Raw genomic sequence first — 17,791 nt, 5'->3', positions numbered from 1 at the left:
GGAGTCCCCCGTGTGTCCCTCTGCAGTCACACATGTCATAGTCTCTTATTGGATTCCAGCTCTTGTCATCCAGTCAGAGAAATATGTTGACACACTAAGTCTCAATGTGTTGTTCTGCTTGGGAGTGTTTACATTTTAAAAGATGATAAAGCTTCCCCCTCCTCCCTCACCCCCCAGAAATGGCACCTGGCTGCGACGGGGACGTCCAGGCCGTGGGGGGGGACCCGGTTACGGGCGCAGCGCACGGTGGAGCCTTTGTGGCCTTCGGTGTTTCTAGTCCTCACTGAGGCTACCCCTGTGCAGTGACTCTACCGTCATGACTGTGCCTTGTGGCAGGGACTATGTCCCGAGTCCTCTGCCACCAGGGTGCTCCTTGGATGGCCCTGCCCCAGAAGAGTGGGGACAGCCTGTTTGGCAGCCTCAGCCAATGGACATCGACTCTGGCTACAGCTGCCACTAGTGCCTCCTCAGGGCAAGGGGCTTCAGCCCGGTTTCCACACTGCCCCCATTCCTCTTTCCTTGCCGTCCTCAGTGCCTCTGATCCCCAAGTCTCGTCTCCGCCACGTCCTGCCTGACTGTCCCTACAAACCCAGCTACCTGGTGGAGGGGCTCCCTCTGCAGCGCTACCAGGGACTCCGGTTTGTAAGTCTCGGGCCTGGGCAGGGGCGGGACCAGGCGTGGGACTGTGCCTAGACTAGGCTGGGAGGTGACGGGGCTGACCCGCCTCTCGTCCACACCCCCCAGCAGATGGGACGGCCTCTCAGGGCCCTGGGTGGGAGACCCTGCATTCCCAGAGGGACCGCCCCGACGGACGGCACACGGGTGTGCCTTAGGACGCCCCACACGCACACGTGTGTGTGCACACATGCCAGCTCTGCCCCAGTGATGACCTCAGGCGGCCTGGCCGAGGCGTGTCCACTCCGCCCCGCTCGCACCAGCCAGTGGCCAGCGGTGCTTATTAGAGCCGTGGACACGGCCCTGGGGAAAAACGAAGTGTGGCGGGCAGGTAGTCACAGGGAGCCCGGAGCCCACGTGGACTCCAGCGAGCGAGCGAGCGCCGTGCTGCGTACCCCCCGCTAGAGACGATTACAAGAGCTGGAGGCAGGGAGAGAGTGGGTGGGTACACTTGAGAACCTCTTTGGTGGTGGTGACCTCGGGCTGTGTTTAAGGGGTGCAAGGGACGCAGTGAGGTAAATAAGAGGGGCTTGTCCCAGGGCTGTGGGACGTGGCAGGTGAAGGTTCAGAGGTTGCAGGAGGAGCAGGTGGCAGAGGGAGCAGGGCGTGGCCTTGGCTACAACTGAGAGCTGGGAGGAAAGACAGGAGAGGAAGTTGTGTGGACCAGGGGGCTTGACTTGGGTTGGGTTTGGTCAGAGAGCCCACAGGCGTAGCCAGTGGAATGGAATGCCGGTCTCGAGCCAAATGCTCCATTCGGCGCTCACCGCAGCTCCTCTGCCCAGCAAGGGCAGGTCGCTGGGAGCCCTGTATGATTCTAGCCAGGGGCAGGCTTAAACCCGGCTGACTTGTTTCCTACAAGGGTCCCACCCTCTCACTCCTGCTGCTGCTTTCTCTGCTTCCAGGTTCACCTGTCCTTTGTCTACCCCAATGACTATACCCGCCTGAGCCACATGGAGACCCACAATAAATGCTTCTACCAGGAAAATGCCTACTACCAGGACAGGTGAGTGGCACTGAGTGGGCCAAGGTGATGGCCTTGCAGGAGAGCTGCCTGCACTGGCGTGGCCACAAGCACCCTCCCAGCCCAAAGAGGCTTTGCTCTTCCTTGGCACTTCACGCGCTGGCAGACATTGAGGCTCACCCGCCTCCACCCTGGGGCAAAACTTCAGACTCGTGCTGGGCAGAGCCAGGGCTGAGCCTGCATAGCCCACACCTGCCTTCCCCCTGCAGGTTCAGCTTCCGGGAGTTCATCAAGATTGACCAGCCTGAGCAGCAGGGGCCAGAGCAGCCAGGTACAGAGTGACAGCTGAGGCTTCCGGGCCAGACAGAGGGGGGCAACACACACACACACGCACACGCACATGCACACGCACACGCACACGTGTATACCAGCCTTGCCCCTGAAGAGCTTGGAATCCAGGTCACGCGGCCGTTCCCCCATATCCAAGGATCGGCAGTACCCGACACCCCAGTGAGAGCAGTTCTCCTACCTCTTCCGTGTCTACGTGTAGAAAATGACACCATTTTTATCAGTGTGCTGGGGCCAGCCAGAGGGCGTGGGAATGTGGGAGGAGATGACCGGGCCTGCCCGGGCTCGCTGGCCCTGCACACCGCTGGGGAGTTCTGTGGAGAAGTACTGTCTCCCTGGGCCTTTCTTCTCGAGGGATTAGGCGTAGCTGGGGCCATTTGCTGGGTCCCTACAGGTGCTGGGCACCTGCCGGGCACTTTGTGTGCTTCATACCACTCAGTCTTCACAACAGCCCTGTGGGAGGCGGGTTGTGACTCCCTTTATGCAGATGCAGGCCTGGGGTTACGTGAGATCGAGTGCCTCACCCAAGGCCACACAGCAAGTGGCAGAGCCTGCATTCGGTCCCGGCTAGCCCTTGGTGCGTCACACCGATGGTCATCAGCTGCCTTGTATGTCTTATTGGGAAAAGGTTGAAAACTCCTGACATGAGGAATGGTTGTTATTAACAACAGGTTTTGAGGAGGGCCTTCTAGAAGAGTCCCAGTATGGAGAAGTGGCAGAGGAGACCCCCGCCTCCAACGGCCAGAATGCCAGGGTGCTGGAGGGAAAACAAATGCCCACCTCTGCCCCCGGGCAGGACGTCACTGACTACCACCTCCGGAGCCTGCGGAAACTGCTGGCCCAGCCCCCGGGGGGCCTGCCGGCACCCTTTTCCAAGCGGAACTCCACGGCTCTCGCCCCAGTGGGGACCAGCGATGTCCCAGTCCGGCATCCGGAGAAGAGGGAGAGGAAAGCCAGCCCTGAGCCCAGCCAAGATTCGCCTCATTCTGACAAGTGGCCTCCTAGGCGCCCGGCAGGGAACCCGCCTCAAATGAAGAGGCCCAGGCCCGCCAGCGAGGGCCACGAGGAGACTCTCGAGCAGTCGCAGTGGCTGAACCAAGTGGAGTCATACATTGCGGAGCAGAGAAGGGGTGACAGGATGGAGCCTCAGGCCCCCTGGAAGGGGTGGCAGGGGGAGGAGGAAGTGGTGGCAGCTGCAGGCCAGGAAGGACAAGAGGAGGGAGAGGAAGAGGGGGAAGAAGAGGAAGAAGAAGAGGACATGAGTGAGGTATTCGAGTACGTACCTGTGTTTGACCCAGTGGTAAACTGGGACCAGACCTTCAGCGCCTGGAATCTCGACTTCCAATCCCTGAGGACTGACTGGATTGACCTGAACTGTAACACATCAGGCAACCTGCTGCTTCCAGAGCAGGAGGCCCTGGAGGTCACGAGGGTCTTCTTGAAGAAGCTCAACCAGCGGAGCCGGGGGTAAGGTAAAGGGCTCTCTGGGGCCAGGGCCTGGGCACATGGTGGCCAGCTGGCCTGGAGGGCAGGGCCCTGGGGGCTGGGAGCTGGTTCGCTGCAGGAACAGCTGGAATTACCCCCCAGAGCAGGCTCCTTGGACTGTGCCTGGGGCCCTGCCCCTGGGGAGGATTTGGGCCGGCCAGATCTTTGTCCCACTATTAGGCAGGTTCTGGCCCCGGACATATATTGAGAACTGGGAGGGCTTGGTAGATCTGGCCCCCTCGCTCAGGGAAGGACCTAATAAAGGGACAAATAGGCAAAACAGAGACTCAAAAATACAAATTAAGACCCCACATGTGGGCTGGAGGGCTAGGGCGTGAGGCATGACTAGAGTTCTTTGTTTTTTCAATCATTTAATCAACATTTTTTTGAGACAAAATTAATATGCCATTAAATTCACCATTTTAGAGTATACATTTAAGTGGTTTTAAAAGTCTATTCACAATGTTGTGCAACCATCACCACTGTCTAATTCCAGAACATTTCATCACCTTTCAAAGAAACTCCATACTTGTTAGTGGTTACTTCCCATTTTCCCTTCTTCTAGTCCTTGGCAGGCACTGCTTTACTTTCTATCTCTGTAGCCATGCCTATTCTGGACATTTCATGGAAATGGAGTTATATAATATGTGGCCTTTCTTTCACGTAGCAAAATGTTTTCAAGATTCATCCATGTTGTAGAATGTGTCAAGTACTTCATTCTTTTGTGTTGCTGAATAATATTCTATAATATGGATATACCGTATTTTGTGTATCTATTCCTCATTTGATGGACATTTGGGTTATTTCTACTTTTTGGCTATTACAAATACAATGCTGAAAAAAAAAACAAATACAATGCTGCAATGAACATTCATGTACTAGTTTTTGTGTGGATATATTATATTTTCAATTTTCTTGGATATATACCCAAAGTAGAATTGCTGGGTCACATGGAAACTCTATATTTAATATTTTGAGGAACTTCTGGTATGTTTGCAAATCAGCTGCATCATTTTACATTCCCATCAGCAGTGTATGAGAGTTCTGGTTTCTTTACATCCTTATCAACACTTGTTATTTTCTATTATGTTTTGTTTTGTTTTAAATAGCTATCCTAATGAATGTGAAATGGTATCATATGGTAGTTTTGATTTGCATTTCTCTAGTAACTAGTAATCTTGAGCCAACCAATCAACATTTATCTATTAATAATAACTCATTCTTTATGGACTGTTGATTTGAACAGAGCACTGTTTATTAATAAGGGTCAATTTCTCAAGGAACGTCTTCATTGTGACCCCTCTATTGATCTTATGTACTTAGCATCTTAGAGCTGAAAAGAGCTTAGAGGTTATCACAACTCAATAGGTTCATCTTTAAAGATGGAGGCAGTGAACTCTAGAGAGGTTGTTCATCTTGCCTGAGACCCTGCAGTTCGCCAATGGCAAAGCTAGGACAAAAACCAGGGTCTCCTGAAACATGGCCTTGCAGGCTTCTACCACACCATAGCACCCTCACAGCGTAGGAAGGAATTACTCAACTGCCCATCCTTTTTTGCTACAGGAGGTACCAACTACAGCGCATTGTGAATGTGGAGAAGCGTCAGGACCAGCTACGTGGGGGTCGCTACCTGTTGGAGCTTGAACTGCTAGAACAAGGCCAGCGCCTGGTACGGCTCTCTGAGTATGTGTCCACACGAGACTGGCAGGGCATCAATCCAGCTGGCAGGGAGGAGGCTGAGGCCCGGAACCTGCAAGGCCTGGTCTGGGGCCCACACAGCCGTCGGAGACGTATCCTGAATGTCCAGACCTCAGAGCCCAAGCTGTGCTGGCCCCAGGGTTTCTCATGGAATCACCGAGCCGTAGTACACTTCATTGTGCCTGGTAAGCCTCAATCCGTGCCTGGACATTGTCAACAGGGTAGGGATCCCAGTAATAATCATCATGAGCACCCAAGTCTGTTCCCACTGATTTGATCTCACAAGAACTTATTTATTTATTTATGTATTTTTTAAGACAGAGTCTTGCTCTGTAGCCCAGGCTAGAGTGCCGTGGCATCAGCCTAGCTCACAGCAACCTCAAACTCCTGACCTCAAGCAATCCTACTGCCTCAGCCTCCCAGAGTGCTAGGATTAACCGGCGTGAACCATTGCACCCGGCCAGATCTCACAAGAACTTCTGAGAGGCCGGGCATGGTGGTTCACACCTGCAATCCCAGCACTCAGGAGGCTGGGGCAGGAGGATCACTTGAGCCCAGGAGTTTGAGGTTGCTGTGAGCTAGGCTTATGCCACGGCACTCTAGCCCGGGCAACAGAGCAAGACTCTGTCTCAAAAAAAACAAAAAGAACTTCTGAGAAAGACCACTTTACGGTTGAGGAAACTGATACTCACAAAAGAAAAGTAGCTAGTTTAAGGTTATGTGGCCAGTAAATGTTGGCACTAATAATAGACACTGACTCATAGGCCAGTGCTCTTTCTTCCACACTAGGTTTCGGGGCGGGATGTGATGATCAGCTGAGGTTGTTGTACTGGGGGTTACAACTGGTCTGGGAAAATAAGACAGGGAGGGCACTTAATAGAGTGATGGGCTGGTTTTTATAATGAGAAGGGAACACACAACAGGCAGGTATATAACAAGGGCAGGGCAGGAAATGAAGGATGATGGTAAGATGGACAGATAGGAAGGTTTGATTATTAGATAATGGCAAGGTTACTGAGCCCCAGCCCAAGGCCTTCTCATGGCACTCTGTCTGGGAGGGCACACGGGGAGTGGGGTGCAGAGGCCCCGTTTACTGATGAGCCTCCCCCCCCCCACCGCCAGCCTTTGTGTCTCAGTGCTGCGTTGCTGACAGTTTCCTATCGTTTCTTTAACCCCCAAGTGGAGGCCCAGTAGGAACTCCCGACTTGTGTTGGAACTGGGAGTGGCGATGCCCATCTTTGCCTTACCTCTGTCTCTCTCTCCCTGCCGGGCCACTGGGGTAGTGAAGAACCAGGCGCGCTGGGTGCAGCAGCTCATCAGAGACATGGAAAACCTGTTCCAGGTCACCGGCGACCCGCACTTCAACATCATTGTCATTGACTACAGCAGTGAGGACATGGATGTGGAGATGGCACTGAAGAGGTCCAGGCTGAGGAGGTGAGGAGGACCCCTGGCTACGGTGCGGCGTGGGCTCCTCCTCCCTAAAGTCCTAGGACTCTGGGGTCCAAGGTAGAGCCAGAAGTGCTGCCCAGCTGTCCTGATTCGCAGTCTCCAGATTTTTCTAGAGAACCCCCTGCCCGTCATGCCATCCTAGGAGCACATGTCACCTCTATTCCATGCCTGCCTGCAGGGGCAACTGCCCGCAGGGGACGACCACAGCCAAGTCCTAATGCCAGCCCCTGTCCCTTCCTGCAGCTACCAGTACACGAAGCTAAACGGAAACTTTGAACGCTCGGCTGGACTTCAGGCTGGCATAGACCTGGTGAAGGTAAGGGCCCGGCAGGGGCTTGGGAGATGTGATTCAAGACTGGTTAAGAGGTGGAAAGACATTTGGGATGTGTAAGGTGGTCAGCCCCTCACGGAGGAAGGGGGGAAGGGAGTGAGGACACAGAGGGTCCTCTGCTGGGCTGCAGATGCCAGTGGAGCATTTGACTGATTTTCAGAGTCCTTGGAGCCCACGAAGGGGGGGCGGTCAGAATCCACTCTCTGCTGGTGCCGACTGCTCTGATACTCAGCACGGGGGTTAGTTCGTGGGAGTGTGAGAGTCGTTCCAACAGGGAAGGCCCTGGCGATTCTCCTGCTGCCTGGCCCTGGTGGACAGGAGCTGCTGACCCTGCCCACGTCTGTCCGCAGGACCCGCACAGTATCATCTTTCTCTGTGACCTCCACATCCACTTCCCAGCGGGAGTCGTTGACGCCATCCGGAAGCACTGTGTGGAGGGCAAAATGGCCTTCGCCCCCATGGTGATGCGGCTGCATTGTGGGGCCACCCCCCAGTGGCCTGAGGGTGAGCCCTGCCCCAGACCAGAGCTGGAAACAGTCATGTCTATTTGTGTCAGCGCCACCCCCTTCCTGTGGCCTCTGCTCCCCTGGGCGGTTGACCAGAGAGGGCCCCAGCAGCGGGTGCAGCACCAAACCTTCCTGCCACACCTTCCCTTCATCCCTTGGTCAGACGCCCCTGGAGCCTTTCCTGCGTGCCAGCTGCCCTGCCCCAGAGAGGACGCGAAGGTGGAAGGATAGGGTCCTTGCCCATGGGCAGGGAGGTGCACGGGTAAACGGACCTCAGCTGCGCCTTCAAGGCTGCTGTTGTCCGATCCTGTTTGTGGGGCTGTCATCAGCCCTCGACAGCTAAGACAGCCTTCAGCCTCCGTCACCCCAGGCCCCGGCTTTCAGAAGAGGCTCTGGGACCCCAGCCCAGAAGCCATCTTCATTCCTCCCCTGGCCGCTGGCTCTTCTCCCTGGAGCTTCTCGTCTGTCTGCAGGCTACTGGGAGGTGAATGGGTTTGGGCTGCTCGGCATCTACAAGTCAGACCTGGACAAGATCGGGGGCATGAACACCAAGGAGTTCCGAGACCGCTGGGGCGGGGAAGACTGGGAGCTGCTGGACAGGTGACTGGGATGAGGAGGGCACCAGGGACACCTGCTGGAATTCCTCCCCCAGGTGCCCCGGGGAGGGACCAGGGCTGGAGCCACCTGGCTGTGCTCCTTGGCTGCGGATTCCCGACACAGGAGTGGGAAGCTCTCTAATTGCTTACCCCGCAAGACTCAGTTTCTCTGTCTGTTAGAGGGGATGATATTCCCTCTGTCTGTGTCACAGGGCTCGAGTCCTTGGTAAACTATCAGAGGAAAAGCAAAAATCGCTGCGCTGTGCATATGTCAACGATAATGTTCTCAGCACCAGGCAAGGTGCCGCAGGAGCTGAGCGCGTTCTCCCTGGCTGTGACAGCTGCCCCAGAACAGCTGCCTGAAGCAGGACACTGCGGGCGGCACAGTGGAGACACAGGCAGAGGGTCAGGAAAAACGCTGGGGCCAGCAAAACAGACAGTGTGGACCAGTAAAGGGCAGCAGGACATCCAGGAGGTTGTGGGTCCCCGGAAGCCAGGCGACAGGGAGACTTGGGGAGGAGGGAAGTGGGCAGTGCTCTGCAGGCCTCAGAGAAGGAGCTGTGGGCTCAGCAGGTGGCCAGTGACAGGGCACAGGGCAGGGAGTGCCAGTGGGGGCTGGCGAGGGAGTGGAGGCCGTGTCTGGGAGGCCTCTGTCATGAAGTTTGCTGCCACAGCAAGAGGAAGGAAGAGGGTGAGACCTTGAGGTTTGAGCTTAGGGGGAGGGAGCAAAGGCGGCAGGGGGGCAAGAAAGGGTGAAATTGCCGGAACAGTGTCCAGGGAGGGGGCAGGGCAAGGGGAGGGGCGCTGGGGGAGGGGCCTTGACGAGAAGTCATGAGGCGAGGGTAGGTGCTCTGGGTGCCTGGCAGGTGACTCACAAATGTGACCTTGTTAATTCCTCCCCAAACCTCAGTAAGGCAGGTCTAGCTATCTCCATTTTCCACATGAGAAAACTGAGTCTTGAAGAGAAGTTAGTAACTTGCCTCAAATCTCACTCACTAAAGTGTCAGAGGCTTAAAAACTAGATCTGTGCATGTTTTTCCCCTTTGAGGGAAAAAGGAAAAGGAAGAGGACAAGACTAAGAGGACTTAAGGGGAAGGGGGAGTGAGGGGACCTGCACAGGGACCTCGGTCTCACCGGGCGAGGTGGAGCTCCCGGAGGGGACGGAGCCGTGCTCTGGGAAGCCCGGTCCAGCAGTCCCCGTGGTCTTGGCGCTGGGCTTTGCACTTCGGCACGGTCTCCAGCAAGCTCCTGACCCTCCTGCCTCCTCGAGGCCCGGGGCGTGTCTGCTACTGCGGCCCTCTGCCTCCCTGGGGACAGTGACGGCCCCGTGGGCTGAGCGCCAGTGACTGGGCACGCACTGTGTGGGCGCTTGGCATCCGTCAGCCTAGTCTCCACACACACCTCGTGTGTGTGCAATGTATGTGCTCTGCTAATACACACGATTGTGTGTCGTACACAATCCTCTGATTTTATACACATAGACACACGTGTGTGTAAACTGCCATCCTCCTCCTAGAGACGCCAGGCAGGCTCTGAAGGAAGAGGGGACCGGCCTGGCCATGGGGCCCGGACACACACCCCGTTGGTGGCGAGGGCGCAGCAGGGAGCGGTCTGCTGGGGGGGGTGGGCCGGGCCTGCTCACAGCCCTTCCTCCCTCCTGCAGGGTCCTCCAAGCAGGCCTGGAAGTGGAGCGCCTCTCCCTCAGGAATTTCTTCCATCACTTCCATTCCAAGCGAGGCATGTGGAACCGCCGCCAAATGAAGATGCTGTAACCCCTAGGGTGGCCCGTGGACCGCCCACCTCCTGCCCCCTGGTGGCAGTGCCCCTGCTTGCTGCTGGGGAGGGAGGGGAGCAGGGCGACGGCCGGGCCCTCTGGGGCCTCAGGGCCAACACCCCGTGCCCTGGGCGGGCTCCTGTCCCCCCCTGGGCCTCTGGAAGGGAGGGCCTTGGGGGAGAAGGCACGGGGCTCAGCCGACACGTGGAGCAGCTCCCGAGGAGAGGCCCGCTCCAGCAGTGCCACGGGGCTGCGTGCCAGCGTCCCCCGGCTCTCGAGGAGTGCTGATCGTGAACTGGACACTCTTCCATCGGACATATTTTATTGGGAGGGTTTTTTTTTTTTTTTAACTGAAAACGAAAACTGCTGTGCAGACGCAGCATTAGCTGCGAGGGGTGAGGTTGTGCACTGAGGACCTGTCTCCACTGGCAGGCCTCAGGCCCCTCCCGTGCAGAGCTGCATCCCTCGGGCCACGTCCCCTCCTGAGGGCCGGTGCCACGTGGAGCAGGCTCATGCCTTCCAGAGACATGCACATCTCTCCTGGTCGCCACCCAACGGCTGGCCACCGATAGGGCATTACCCTCCCCCCGCAGACAGTGCTCCCTTCAGCCCAGAGACAGGACTGGCACCGTGTCCCTGGTGCGAGAGGAAGGTCGGGAGACGGGGAGCTGGCGGGGGTTGGCTCGCCATTCCCAGCGTTGGGCACGGAGGCCGTGCCCTTTTCCAGCCAGCTCGCCTGTGGGGCGGGCCTTGGAGAGGACGGAAAGGAGGGGAGAGAGGACGGACACACGTGTCAGCTTCCCTCAGCTGAGGAGCAGGGCAGGGGCCTGAGCAGAGAGGGGTGGAAAGGGAGGTGGAAGACGTGTGTCCCCCCAGTCCAGCTCCCCTGCAGACTCACCCCTGTGCAAGGAGAGCCCTGGGCACCCTGCCTGGAGCGGAAGAGGAGGAGGGTGTCCGTGAACCCTGGACTGGGGGCCAGGGGCAGGGGGCAGTTTGGGGAGGTGAGGACATCACCCCGGGATGGCATCCACAGGTGGCAGGGAGCAGGGGCAGGAGGGACTGAGAGGCGAAACAGTTTCAGGGAAAACAGCCCTCGGCCTTCTTAGCCTCCAGCCACCCTTCCTGTCACCTGGTGCTCACGTACTTCTCTTGCACTAACAACCCCCGGTGCTTTCATGGCCGGGGACATTTCTACTGCTGCTGCTGCCTCCGCTGCTGCTGTGAATTCAGTGGTGCGTTGGACATCTGGGTCTTGGACATTGAACATCCAGATTCTGTTCCGGGCATGACACAGGGCTCCTGCTGTGGGGAAGGGCTCGTGGAAGTTGTGCCGGGGACCAGGGGACTGGTCAGCTGAGCCCACACTCCAGACTGCGACAGTCCGAATCCCAGCATTTGGAGCCACAGGGTCTACCCCGTGGGCTCTGCACTCACCCAGAGCATAAGCTTGGCAGACGAGAAGATGGAGCCCATGGAGAACCTTCTGGGGATCCGGGAGAATCCGTCTCCCTCTACAGAATCAGGAAGGACGAAGACTTTGCAGTTAATAGGTCATGGCTCACGAACGCTGTATCTGCTCCTGGCTATAGCTTTTTCTGGTCCCCCCTCAGGCCTCCTGCCCCCTGGCAAGGGCCCGTGGGGAGCAGGCTGGGGCTGCAGTTGGCTAGCCGGGCTGCCAGGCTTCTTGCTGGGGCCGTGGAGGGCTGGGACCGCCTGCACAGCCTTCCTGCTTCACTTCTGACGACTAGGAGCAGGCCCGGCCTTCCCACCCTGCCCAGCACCCCCTCTGTCCCTGGCCAGTGCCTTGTGTTTGATGTTTGTTACCTCTTCACCATCTGCCTTAAGGGGAAGGGCCTGGCGCGGCCCCTACTCTGCAGGGAAATGCTTTGGGCCAGGGGAGGGAGTGTGATGGGGGGGTATTAAATATGGCATCTTCTTAGGAAAAAAAAAGGTTCCTGCGTTTTCCTGTTGCCCATTCATGGTGGGAGAGGGTTGGGCTGGTTGCGCATGTACACATCCACCCAGCAGTGACTCATCTACAATGAGGGGAGCAGGTGCTAATGAGCCGAGGCCTCTGCAGCCCAGGGAGTTGACTCAGCAGGACTCACAGGAGAGGGGGTGCTTTAAAAGCCTTCTCACCCTCCAGGCCTGGGGTTTGCTCCTTGCGGCCCTCTCCAGGACACAGGTGGGAAGGGCATCCAGGGACCAGCTTGGATGTTTGAGCCTTCGGCACTGAAGACAGAAAGATTGACTCTGAGTGGATGTGCAGAAACCTTTATAGACAGAAGTCAGCCGATTATACAGGCAGGGAAAACTGAGGCCTGGAGCAGAGGGAAGGAGGGGGTGGAATCAGAACCAGAGTCCCTAAGCAGGGCAGGCTTGGCCTTGGGCAGACACGTTCTAGGTTCAGGAGATGGTATCAGGGAGGAGAGGTCAGTGATAGCTGAGTCTGAGCTCAGGACTCCGGGCCAAGATGGAATTCACCTAGAGCAGTAACAAAATCACATCTCAATTCAGGGGCTGTGGGTTGGGAGCAAGGACATCTATGTTGCCCTCTTAGGAGCTTTCGGGCTGTGGGAAGTGCCCACGAGCCTGGCAGATCAGGGAGGAAGGTGGCAGAAGCAGTTCCAGACCCAGCACCTGTAGGGAAGGCAAAGAGGCCGTGAGGAGGGCAGGCCACACCAGGGCTCCCCAGACTGCAACGTGCACGCGATTCTCCTGGCGTCTCAGGGAAATGCCTGCGCCGGCTCAGCAGGTCTGGAGTGGAGCGGGGATTCCGCATCTTGCAGGCGTCCAGGTCGTTCTGTAGATGCCGCTGGACCGTGGACCGTGATCTGAATAGCAAGGACTGCTAGACAGTGCCAAGGAGACATCCCACACCTCCATTGTCCCCATCGCCAGGGGCAGAGCCACCACTAACCACATGGCATCCCAGCCCACCCCAGGCTGTGGAATCTGCCTAAGAACCGAAGCAGAGTGCCATTTCCAGGGCAAGCTCTAAGACCCCCGTCCTTGGTGGCGCCATAGGCCTTCAAGGGACCTGTCTCTGACCCCAAACCCCCAGGGGCCTCCCACTTCCCTCCTCACCTGGGTCCCAGGCTGGTTTCAAAGTAGATTCCTCGAGGCCCTGACAGCCAGGAACCCTGACTTATGTGCCCCGAAGGCCGTAATGAAAACGTTGATGACCACCGTGAGGAAGACCAAGGTGGTGGCAGCATTGTTGAGCTGGTTAAGTCGCCACTGTTTTTCTACCTCATTCAGGTTCACCCGCGCTGTGGGGAAGGGGGCGTGGGAGGAGAGGGTCAGGGTGGGGGCCACGGCCTGGGGCTCCCCTCGTGACACCTGCCAGAGTTTGCAGAGAGTCTGGCCCTTCAGAGACCCACGCGGCAGGTGTCAAGGGTTGTCACTGGGCTGAAATGCCTCTGCCCCCACAGGGTGCTTCGTCCAGTGGGGATTGGGGCTCTCGGACTGGGTCTAAGGAGAGCGGGGATGAGTGCTCCCAGGAAAGGCTGTAAGGGACTCTGCCACGAGTTAGTGGGGACAGTCATTCGGCGGGACTATGGGCTCAGGAAGACAGGACGGAGTGTCTGCCCTCGCTGTCTGGGGCCTTTGTGGGTGCGGAGGGCTAATGGCGTCAGTGCGCGGCCCGTGCAGATGCTTTGGCACAGGGAGGCACTCGGGGCTTTGCCGGGGCCTAAAGCCTGTCTCTGGGCCGGGCTCCTCACCGATGACCACCAGGAGGACGCCGATGACCACCTGCAGGAGCAGAGAGATGCTGATGAGGGTGACGAGGGTGGCGTAGTAGTGAGAGGACGGCCCCTGCTCCAGCACCACCTTCAGCCGCATGGCATTGGACATGAAGAGAGCCACGTCCAGCATGCTCTCAGCCACACTCTTCTTGGTGGCGTAATGGTTCAGGTTGATGGGCTGGTTCCCCCTGGGGCTGGCGATCCCGGGCTGTATGGGAGAGAGCACAGGCTGACCTGGGAGGCTCCGGAAGGGAAGCAGGTGAGAGACGGGAAAAGAGGAGAGAGGTTTTAACACTCTTCCCAAACCAGCTGGGAAGCTAAGGACAAATGACGCCCTTCTCATTGCATGGCCTGAAAAAGCACAGGGCTGGACTAGAAACGCAGGAAGGACCTCGGAGCTCCGAGCGACGTGCGCTGTGACTGACGTTTCACCGAGGGCCCCTCCCTCACACCTTCGCATCCCACTGAGGAACGCGGGGAGGTTCTCGTTTTAGTCACTGTTTTACCTGGGACAGGCCTTGGCTACGGGCTTTCTTTTCCTCTGAGAGGAAAGCCCCCAAGAAGACAATAGAAGGAGGTTTGGGGCTCGGGCGAAGTAGCAAAAGACACCTCTTCTTTTTGAGCAACGCAGCCCGAGGCGGGCGCACAGCCCTGCTCAGGTACATGCGCCGCCAGACACGGGCTGTCGGGATACACGTATCTAGGTATGCACATGTGCATGCGTGTGTACACACAGTGATGCATACTAGTTAAACACTCTCAATTTAATTGTTTTAATTATTTTTTGGCTAGGATTTATTGAAGCATAATTTACATTTGATTTTGGGGTATAAAATAAATCTCTTATTCTCGAGAAGCCACTAACTCCAAAAGATGGAATGACAATACAGGGCATATGGTATAGGCCTCTGGGTTGGGCAAGAAATTCAAACTGGGTGCTTCAGGCAATCTGCTGTCACTCAAGAGCACTTGGGAGGTGAATTTAGCAGCAGTGCTTGGAATCGTCTGGGCCAGGAGGCACCAGAAGCAGGGAGACTCACTTAAAAGTTATGGTCTTGATTTAGGGTTAGGGTGACAGGGAACTGAAGTGGAGTGGTGGTGAGAAAGGAAAGGAAGGGAGGACTCTGAAAGATGCTGGGGAAGCTGACCCAGCAGATCTGCACAACAGGACAGATGTCAGGAGACAGATGGATAGAAGGATAGATGGATGGATTGGTGGCTGGGTGGATGGGTCAGTGGGTGGATGGATGGATGGATGGATGGGTGGGTGGGTGGATGGATGGATGGGTGGATGGATGGATAAGCAGGTGGATGGGTGGATGGATGGATGGATGGATGGATGGATGGGTGGGTGGGTGGATGGATGGATGGGTGGATGGATGGATGGGTGGATGGATGGATAAGCAGGTGGATGGATGGATAAGCAGGTGGATGGATGGATGGATGGATGGATGGATGGATAAGCAGGTGGATAGGTGGATGGATGGATGGATGGATAGGCAGGTGGATGAGTGGATTGATGGATGGGTGAATGGATGGATGGATAGATGGATGAATAAGCAGGTGGACAGGTGGATGGGCAGATGGGTGGATGGACAGATGGATGGATGGATAGGCGGGTGGATGGGTGGATGGACGGATGGATGGATGGATGGATGGATAGGCAGGTGGATGGGTGGATGGACGGATGGATGGATGGATGGATAGGCAGGTGGATGGGTGAATGGGTGGATGGGGCAGGTCTGAAATGTTCCTTGTACTAGTGTGAGCACAGCAAGTCACTGTACTTCTCTGTACAGGTACAGAGGCCTGTTGAGAGGGGAGAGAAACCCATCTTATCAGAACCTGTAGACTCCAAGTGCCCTTAATATGTCCTGTAAAGCAGTGGTTTCCAAACTATCTTGATAGTGTAATCCCAATATTAAAAACTGTTTTGGGCCGAGTGTGGTGGTTCACATCTGTAATCCTACCACTCTGAGAGGCTGAGGCAGAAGGATCACTTAAGGTCAGGAGTTTGAGACCAGCCTGAGCAAGATCGAGACCCCGTCTCTACTAAAAATAGAAAAATTAGCTGGGCATGATGGCGCACACCTGGAGTCCCAGCTACTCAGGAGGCTGAGGCAGGAGGATTGCTTGAGCCCAGGAGTGTGAGGTTGCAGTGAGTTATGATGATGCCACTGCACTCTACCAGGGGTGACAGAGTAAGACTCTGTCTCAAACAAAAACATAAAATAAAAACAAGAAAAACTGTTTTTGACCATGCATCCCTAATATATGTACATTCTTCCATTATAAATTATATACATATTTTGTTGGACTAATATATATATATATATTATAAAACATCAAAAGTAAAAAAAATTGAAAGGATTACCTAAACATGAATATAAACAGAGGTTTATTATAATTTTCTTATATCCCCCCAAAATGGTTTTGAGTATGCTTATTTGGAGACCCCAAGTCTAACTCACATGCCTGCTGCAGACTGGGCCAAACCTCACCTAGGCCAACAGAACTGGCCTCTGTCCCCCAGGCCTTCTCTAACATCTGCCTTCAAAGCCCAGCCCAAAGTCTCCACCCTCCTCTTGTCACCTTCATTCCACACTCCTGGCCCCTTGCTCCCTTTGCCAGGGGGATACACACGTGCATCTACAGGCAGGCAGGTGCTGGGTCTTGCGTGCTACCAAAGAACGCAGGCCCTGAAAGACAGAACCAGCTCCAGTAGTGTGTGTCCCTTGGGCCCCTGCGTCTCTGTGGACCATTACTGAAGGCTCCAAGCACAAAGAAGTGGCTCTTTCACTCCAAGGCACACTTTTCTCCAGGCTATCAGCTTTCTACACAGGGCATTTCCCTGTGCCCGGGTTGCCCATTATCCAAATTCTGTGTGTGTGCAGATTCGGCAGGGTGGGACTCACAGAGGGCAATTAAGGAGTGTGCACTTTGGCCAGCGGAGCAATTTATACACTTGCCCCCGGGAGGTGAGAATGGAGATCAGAGGTGCCAGTCGTGCAACACAGATTGGGTACACACACCAGACAGTGCCAGGCCCCACGGCTGAATAAGGCATAGTCACTACCCCTCCCGCAGGTCCCTGGGGAACACTGACAACTTGGGCTGCTGGCCACTCGAGTCAGGCCCTGGCCACAAGTTATTTTTCACAGCCACCAAAATCAGACTGGGGCCCAGAGCCTAGAGAAGAAGGAAACCGGTCTGTAGGCATCAAAGGAACGGAATGCCCTGTCTCTGCCTGTGTGCCTTCATGCTCCGCCTCCCAGGACTGGGTTTCCGCCTGTGCTCCGGTGGCCTGCGAGGCTGCAGGGGTTGGGGCAGGAGTCTGGCTGAGGACCTGTGCAGACCTGCGAGGCCACACACGGTGTTCAGAGCCTTGGGAGACGTGGTCGAAGCAAGGCTGGCTTGTGGGGGTCCCGCTGTCCAGGTAGGTTAGGGCCAGGGCCCCCAGGGCCAACACCACACGACGGCTATAACCTGTGGTCCTAGTCCATTTGGTGACGGTTTGTGCTAGGTCACTAGGAGCATTCCTTAGGCTGTGCCCACTCCTCCTGTCCCCACCCCACCCTCCAGCCTGTCCAGTAGCTACACTCTTTGCACACTCTCCTTCCAAACCCTGCTCTCAGCTCAATGTCGGACAAACGGCTCCAGCTTCCAGGGAGACTCCTTCTCTGGAAATTTGCATATTAATAGTGAACAAAACCTTAAACTCAAACCACTAGGGGTGTGTTTTGAGCATTAACCTAATCGTGGGGGCGGCGTAGGTGTGGACGGAAGGGGTGAGTATGGTACTGGGAGAACGCAGAGACCTTCCCGGTCCTCTAGGGAAAGCGTATCTGTGGGTTTTAACGGGGCTGGTGGCTCTTGTTCGGTGGGCCTAGGGGTCATCGTTTCAGGGGGTCCGCAGGCCTCGTCCTTTCCTGTCGGACGCAGGGCCTGCCTGCACCTTGACGCGTGCGGACTGCCTTCCGCCGGGTGCTCCTGGGGCCCGCAGGCGCCCCCAGTCCCCGCGGGCCTTCCCCAGGGGTGCGCACGGCGGCGGCCGGCTGGAGGCTTCTCCGGGCTCCGAGGCTCGGAGGCTGCGGTGGCTTCTTCCCGGGCCACGCACGGGCCGGGGCTGGCGTGAGACCCGGACTCCGCGGGGCCCGGGACGGGAGCCTGCTTCGCGAGCCTGCACAGGCCGAGCCAGGCCACCAAACACGGTGTC

General features: G+C 56.6%; 2 protein-coding genes across 2 annotated transcripts in view; one reads left to right on the top strand and one right to left on the bottom strand.

Annotated features, from left to right (window-relative positions):
* The window catches only part of B4GALNT3 (beta-1,4-N-acetyl-galactosaminyltransferase 3), an 85,958-nt gene extending 74,188 nt beyond the window's left edge, over window positions 1-11,770 (top strand). Inside the window, exons 11-20 of the mRNA XM_045554686.1 lie at window positions 533-642; window positions 1,578-1,678; window positions 1,906-1,967; window positions 2,656-3,451; window positions 5,033-5,352; window positions 6,451-6,604; window positions 6,863-6,935; window positions 7,301-7,454; window positions 7,930-8,056; window positions 9,716-11,770. Of these exons, the coding sequence (XP_045410642.1) occupies window positions 533-642; window positions 1,578-1,678; window positions 1,906-1,967; window positions 2,656-3,451; window positions 5,033-5,352; window positions 6,451-6,604; window positions 6,863-6,935; window positions 7,301-7,454; window positions 7,930-8,056; window positions 9,716-9,824 (2,006 nt within the window). The 3' untranslated portion in view covers window positions 9,825-11,770. The remainder of the gene's footprint in view (window positions 1-532; window positions 643-1,577; window positions 1,679-1,905; window positions 1,968-2,655; window positions 3,452-5,032; window positions 5,353-6,450; window positions 6,605-6,862; window positions 6,936-7,300; window positions 7,455-7,929; window positions 8,057-9,715) is intronic.
* Window positions 11,771-12,879: 1,109 nt separating this feature from the next.
* NINJ2 (ninjurin 2) lies at window positions 12,880-17,269 on the bottom strand. Its single transcript, XM_045554685.1, has 3 exons — window positions 17,237-17,269; window positions 13,552-13,783; window positions 12,880-13,098 (listed from the first exon to the last, which is right to left on the bottom strand). The coding sequence occupies exons 1-3, from the start codon at window positions 17,267-17,269 to the stop codon at window positions 12,932-12,934; spliced, it is 432 nt and encodes a 143-aa protein (XP_045410641.1). The 3' UTR covers window positions 12,880-12,931.
* Window positions 17,270-17,791: the final 522 nt, after the last annotated feature.

This window comes from Lemur catta, chromosome 6 (assembly GCF_020740605.2).
Source record: "Lemur catta isolate mLemCat1 chromosome 6, mLemCat1.pri, whole genome shotgun sequence".
NCBI lineage: Eukaryota > Metazoa > Chordata > Mammalia > Primates > Lemuridae > Lemur > Lemur catta.
This window is presented reverse-complemented; position numbering and strand designations above follow the sequence as displayed.

Bases quoted from the DNA above. Each gene is read 5' to 3' on its own strand.
- NINJ2 (XM_045554685.1), bottom strand. From the start codon at position 17,269: ATGCAAATTTCCAGAGAAGGAGTCTCCCTGGAA. The intron at 13,784-17,236 runs GCTGGAGCCGTT...TCTCCCATACAG, and splicing joins GAGAAGGAGTCTCCCTGGAA to CCCGGGATCGCCAGCCCCAG. The intron at 13,099-13,551 runs GTGAGGAGCCCG...CCTTCCCCACAG, and splicing joins CGTCCTCCTGGTGGTCATCG to CGCGGGTGAACCTGAATGAG.